Source organism: Hevea brasiliensis, chromosome 18 (genome assembly GCF_030052815.1).
Source record: "Hevea brasiliensis isolate MT/VB/25A 57/8 chromosome 18, ASM3005281v1, whole genome shotgun sequence".
Classification (NCBI taxonomy): Eukaryota; Viridiplantae; Streptophyta; class Magnoliopsida; order Malpighiales; family Euphorbiaceae; genus Hevea; species Hevea brasiliensis.
Window position 1 is genome coordinate 41,207,371 of NC_079510.1, and position 7,021 is coordinate 41,214,391.

At 35.0% G+C, this 7,021-nt stretch overlaps 1 protein-coding gene and 1 long non-coding RNA gene across 2 annotated transcripts; both read right to left on the minus strand.

The window, feature by feature from the left end:
- Positions 1-5,839: 5,839 nt before the first annotated feature.
- On the minus strand, positions 5,840-6,365 carry LOC131175999 (uncharacterized). Its single transcript, XR_009146121.1, has 2 exons — positions 6,193-6,365; positions 5,840-6,097 (listed from the first exon to the last, which is right to left on the minus strand). It is a non-coding gene; the product is annotated as an uncharacterized LOC131175999 (long non-coding RNA).
- A 14-nt stretch (positions 6,366-6,379) lies between these two features.
- LOC131175879 (uncharacterized) lies at positions 6,380-7,021 on the minus strand. Its single transcript, XM_058140561.1, has one exon. The coding sequence runs from the start codon at positions 7,019-7,021 to the stop codon at positions 6,380-6,382; it is 642 nt and encodes a 213-aa protein (XP_057996544.1).

The window sequence follows — 7,021 nt, forward strand, 5'->3', positions numbered from 1 at the left end:
AATTTATAAATTTTATCCTTATATATTTATTTATTTATTATTATTGATTTGAAATTTCACGTAGAATTATATATATGAATCATTGCTTTATTCTATAATTATTTCAAATCCACCTACCCCAAGAGAGGGCACCACAGCCACCAGTTGCGAAATTGCATCTCTATATCCCTTCACTTCATCACCAGTTGCGAAACTATTCCCTCACCGCTCCTTTTCTTTTTTCAACCTTGCTAATATTTCTGCTATCTTTATCTATTTTTTTTTTCCTTTTAACAAAAAAAATCTATCTCCATTGCCTTCTTCTCCTTCTCTCTTCTCCAGCCATATCTAATAAATAAATTAATGATATAATGTAATAATTTTTAATTAAATTTTTATAGAAACGTTCTACCCCAAAATTTCTTGGCTAATTCCTTTCCTTTCCCGTTGACATTGAGTATCAAATCAACCAGTTTCACATTGATCACTTGCAACTGCAAGCACTTACACAACTTTCATACATTTATGCGCACATATTTTCTTCCAACTGAATGTCAACAGACATATAAGCTGAAGTTTCCATTTCCTTGATCGGAAAAAAAAAATAAATTATAACCTACATTACCGTTCATACAAATGAAATATTTCATGAATTATTTGAATAAAAAAATTATAATTTTGACATGCATTTAAGAAGATATTAGTTATAATAAAACAAAATTGTTTAAAAATATTCAATAAAGATAATTCATATAATTAATTGAAGTAACTCTTTCATTAAAAAAAAAAGAGGAAAAAGAAAAATACTCCAAGCAGGGGTAAAAGAATGCAGAGTCCATTATTGACTTTTGGAATCAAACTTCAATTACACAACCCTTTGTTGATTTTTTGGTGTTGAACTAGAAATATTTTGTTTTTTTATTCATCACCACTATTTTTATTGTTATCTTGTTATTTCTTTTTTCAAAGATAAAATTCATTAAAAGAGATAAACGTGGCCCAAGGCTCAAATGCACAAGTTAGCTCTAGGTTTAAAACATGGAAAGGGGCAGGTAAGGCCCATCATCGCTAGTTTAACGCAGACCATAGGCCCCAAAAAAAAAAAACGTAAGCCACGGAAGCTAGAGGGCAGCCATGCTCCTTCCACCATTTGTAACTCCGGTAGTAAGGAGAGGCCACCCCAATAAGCAGGCAACCCCAGACGTGCCAAAAACCATAAATCGCAAAAAAGAACAAAGCATTTTAACCAAAACCAAGGCTTCCTTCCATTGATGTCTAGACCTCCAAATTCTCACAACCTAGATTCATCACTAGCAGCCAATGGAAGGTGGTGCACATAGAGCTCACGACTTCTGACTCTCATATAATTTTAAGGGTAAGTGACCACTAGGCGATCGACATGAGACACTAGAGATGCAACCAAGCAATTCTCTTTAGAGAGCAACCACTAAACCTCGGATGACTCAACCACTGTTGTCTCTGTTAGAAAGCATTAATTTTCAATTAAACAAGATCAACTTTAACTAAGTATGGAATGGTGATAATTAAAATAAAATTATCTATTAAATTACCTCAAATTGCTTGTAGAATTTTCTAACCACCGGACCGGGTTGTAGCAAACCACCAGCCTTCCAGATGTCCGACCTCTGATGGTATCCACACAGACCGATTGTGAGGAAATTCTCCAAGACACTCTTAGAGAATATATTGGGAGTTTTATGAGTGCTAGCTCTTTTCTAACTTACTTTAGAATGGAAGACAAGCTTCCCTATTTATAGGGAACAACTTCTTTTAATTATAAATTTAACCCTTTAAATTTGTTAATTATAAATTGACCCCTTATAGGAATTATAATTTACATAATTAATTCCTATAATTTTAGAAACTTTAAATTAAGTCTATACTTAATTATTAGGACATTAAGCAGTATAAATAAAATTTATACTCCAGTCCTTAAGTCTCTAGAATTATTTTTATCAAGCCCAACTTGATAATCCAATTTAATTCCTCACTTACAGTCTTTATGTGTGTGACCCATTAGGTTCCTAATATGTTGGCAACAAATATAATTAAATAAAATTAATACTTTAATTTTATCATCAATTCACAATTGATTAATTATATTTGTGGATCATTATTGACATCTAGCAATGTGTAACGACCACCCAAATATTAGAACTTGTCAAAGTGGTTTGACTAACCTTCTATGATCAGTCTGTCAGTGTAATTAATATCCCTTCAACATAATATTTCGATTTATATATTGATGCATGGAATGTGTCTACTATATATAAATCATTTCTGTCCTCCCAGTATGATTGATTAATTAAATAAGATCTCAATCTTATTTTACCTTGCGCAATGATTTAATAATCCATACTGGCCAAAAACAATTGAAATATTTTCCTTAATTACCTAAGGTGATGAATTCTATCTTGACAATTAAATATCTCCACATAGTTCATACTATATCCAACAGCTGCCACATTCGTTATCTTTATATAAAATGACATGTGAGCAGTATCAAAATACAGTAATTCCTATATAAGATAACTTAATGTCTCAAGTCTAAGGATCATTTACATGACTGTCACATGAGTCTTTCCATAGACACAGGTAAACTTCCATATGGAATCCTCATGCGGGTCAATTCAGTAAACTTGTCACCCCAAGTACTTACACGTTGGTTCTAGGTATCTCACATACCTCAGCTTAATGAGAACTGCTGCTTCCTTTCATAAAAGAAAGAATGCAACGTGTATTGGTCTCAACAGTTATATCAATGTCCAATCTTGATATAACATTGACCAAGAACATTTTTGGAACAATGAATCTCATAATTATAACAACATTATAATTTCCACTGCTATGCATATAAGTCTCATGGACTTTATCTTTATTAATTAATATTTATTAAAATTAAATGATATAATTAAAGATAAAGCAGCCTTTTATTAAGAATAAAGTGTATATATATATATATATATATATATATATATATATATATATATATATATATATATATATATATATATATACATTAATTAAGTGATCACACTTGCAATTAACACATTGGCTGCAGTGCACATACACTAACAATCTCCCACTTGAACTAAAGCCAATCACCCATGTATCTAATACCATAACCCTGCAGGTGGTGATCGTGTCTTTGTTGGGACAATGCCTTAGTAAGAGGATATGCAAGATTTTCTTCAGTGTGGACCTTTTCTATCATTGCATCTTTTCGCTCAATGATCTCTCTGATCAAATGGAATCTCCTAAGCACATGTTTGGATCGCTGATGAGACCTTGGTTCCTTAGCTTGCGCTATGGCTCCATTGTTATCACAGTATAGAGTTACTGGATCAACAATGCTAGGAACCACACCAAGTTCAGTGATGAACTTTTTGATCCAAACAGCCTCTTTTGCTGCCTCAGATGCAGAGATGTACTCAGCTTCAGTTGTAGAATCTGCTGTAGTTTCCTGTTTGGAACTTTTCCAACTCACAGCACCACCATTAAGTATGAAAATATAACCAGACAGGGATTTGCTATCATCTTTGTCAGATTCAAAGCTGGCATCGGAATACCCTTGAACTACCAGTTCACCATCTTCATAGACCATAAACATATCTTTAGTCCTTCTCAAGTACTTAAGAATGTTCTTTACTGCTGTCCAGTGACGTTCACCTGGATTAGCTTGGTATCTACTAGTTATGCTTAAAGCATAAGATACATCTGGTCTTGTACATAGCATCGCATACATGATAGATCCAATAGCTGAGGCATAAGGGATCCTATCCATTTTCTCTTTCTCAATTTGTGTCTTAGGACACATATTTTTGGAAAGAAAAATACCATGCGATATAGGCAAGAATCCTCGTTTTGATTCTTCCATGTTAAACCGTTTTAACACTTTGTCTATGTACACGGATTGTAACAGACCAAGGAGCCTTCTGGATCTATCTCTATAGATTTTAATTCCCAAAATATAGGCTGCCTCTCCCAAATCCTTCATGGAGAATTTCTTGGATAACCATATCTTTACAGATTGGAGTAATGGCACATCATTTCCTATTAATAATATGTCATCTACATATAAAATAAGGAAAATGATTCCACTCCCACTAACCTTCTTGTAAACACAAGGTTCATCCACATTTTTAATGAAGTCAAACTCTTTGACTGTTTCATCAAAATGGATGTTCCAACTTCGTGAAGCTTGCTTTAGTCCATAAATGGACTTTTGAAGCTTGCATACTTTGTTAGGAAATTCTTTGGATTCAAACCCCTCAGGTTGTGTCATGTACACATCCTCTTGCAAATTCCCATTTAGGAATGCGGTTTTGACATCCATTTGCCAAATTTCATAATCATGGTATGCAGCTATAGCAAGCAAAATCCTTATAGATTTTAGCATGGCTACTGGCGAGAAGGTTTCATCAAAGTCAATGCCTTGCCTTTGCCTGTAACCTTTAGCAACCAGCCTGGCTTTATATGTTTGTACATTGCCATCCATGTCAGTCTTTCTCTTAAAGACCCACTTACACCCAATGGGTTTTATCCCTTCAAGTGGTTCAACCAATGTCCATACTTGGTTGATGTACATGGAATCCATCTCAGATTTCATGGCTTCAAGCCATTTCACAGAGTCAATGTCACACATTGCTTCCTGAAAGTTAGTAGGTTCTTCTGGTAAGAATGACATGTCATTATCAGCTTCTATTAAAAGATCCAATCTTGTAGGAGCATGGCGTATTCTACTAGACTTTCGAAGTTCCTGTGTTACTTGAGTTTCAGGATGTGCATCTGATGCTACAGTCTCACTCATCGGTTCCATTTGGATGGTAATTTGTGGTTCTTGAATTTCTTCAAGATCTATTTTACTCCCATTGCTACCTTTGAGAACAAATTCCCTTTCAAGAAAGGTAGCATGCCTTGAGACAAACACTTTTTGCTTAGTTGGATGGTAGAAATAATATCCAATTGTTTGTTTTGGATATCCCACAAATTTGCATTTATCTGATTTAGAACCAAGCTTATCAGAAATTTGACGCTTCACATAAGCATCACATCCCCAAATCTTTATATGTGATAGTGAAGGTCTCTTGCCCATCCATATCTCATATGGTGTCTTTTCAATAGATTTGGATGGAACTCTATTCAGAAGGTATGCAGCAGTTTGTAGGGCATAGCCCCAAAAAGAAACTGGAAGGTCAACATTACTCATCATGGATCGCACCATATCTAATAGGGTCCGGTTCCTTCTTTCAGAAACACCATTATGTTGTGGCGTTCCAGGAGGTGTCAACTGGTGAAGAATCCCATTCTCCTTCAAATAATCTTGAAACTCCTGGCTTAAGTATTCTCCACCTCGATCAGATCGAAGTATTTTGATACTTTTTCCAATTTGTTTCTCCACTTCATTTCTGAATTCTTTGAACTTTTCAAAAGATTCAGATTTATATTTCATTAGATATACATGCCCATATCTAGAATGGTCATCAGTAAATGTAATGAAATATGTGTATCCTCCTATAGCATGAATAGTCATTGGCCCACATACATCTGAATGTATTATGTCCAACAATTCAGTAAATCTTTCACTCTTTCCAGTAAAGGGTGATTTGGTCATTTTCCCCATTAAGCAAGCTTCACAAGTTTCATATGATTCATAATTAAAAGGATCAAAATATCCTTCCTTATGTAACTTTGTGATTCTTGTTTCATTTATATGACCTAATCTACAATGCCATAGATAGGATGGATTTTGATTATCTGATTTTAATTTCTTGCTATTTATGTTAAGAACAGGCCTTTCAAGATCAAGTATATACAAACCATTTGCATAAACACCAGATCCATAGAAAATATCATTATTATAAAAGGAACAACATTTGCCTTCAATAATAAATTTAAAACCATTCAGTGCTAGGCAAGATACAGATATGATATTTCTAGTTAGTACTGGAACAAAATAACAGTTATCAAGTTCAAGCAAAAGGCCCGTAGGCAGAGACAAAATACATGTTCCTACGGCTAAAGCAGCAACCCTTGCTCCATTTCCAACCCGTAGGTCCATTTCACCTTTCTGTAAAGGTCTAGGTCTTCTTAGTTCCTGCATATTATTACAAATATGAGATCCACATCCGGTATCTAATACCCAAGAACATGAATTTGACATAGATAAATTTATCTCAATCATAAACATACCTGAAGTAGAAGCTTCATTAAGCTTCTTCTCCTTCAGTGCAGCAAGATAATCAGCACAGTTCCTCCTCCAGTGACCTTCTTTGCCACAGTGATGGCAAGTACCTTTGTCCTTTTTAATGCCCCCAGTAGGCTTAAGTGCTTTAGGGAAAGTCCCCTTCTTCTTATTGTTCTTCTTCTTGGACCTTTTTTATTTGGTCTTAGAAGATTGAACCATAAGAACAAGGGACTTGTTCTTCTTAAGTTCCCCTTCAGCAGTAGTTAGCATCCCCAACAGTCCAGGCAATGTAGTTTCCAACTGATTCATGTTGAAGTTCATTATGAACTGTGAGAAGCTAGGAGGTAGAGACTGTAAGACCAAGTCAATACTTAACTCATGATCCATGACAAAACCCAATTGGCCTAATTTTTCAATATAGCCAATCATCTTCAGAACATGAACATTCACTGAAGATCCTTCTGTCATCTTACAGCGGAACAATTCCCTTGATACCTCATACCTTTCATTCCTGCATTTTGAATCAAACAACTCCTTGAGATGCAAAATGATCGTTTGAGAATCCATATTCTCATGCTGCCTTTGAAGTTCAGGAGACATGCTAGCCAACATCACACATGTGGCTTGCTCATCATCATCTGTATGATGAATGAACTCACTTAGTACCTCTTCAGGAGCATCAACAGGAGGAATACCGGGTTTGGCATGCTCAAGGACATATAGCCTCTTTTCTTGCTTGAGAACAATTCTCAAGTTTCTATACCAGTCTAAGAAATTTGGTCCAGTCAACTTATTAGCATCCAGTATGCTACGTAGGGAATGGTTGTTACTCAT

Bases quoted from the DNA above. Each gene is read 5' to 3' on its own strand.
- LOC131175879 (XM_058140561.1), bottom strand. From the start codon at position 7,021: ATGAGTAACAACCATTCCCTACGTAGCATACTGGATGCTAATAAGTTG.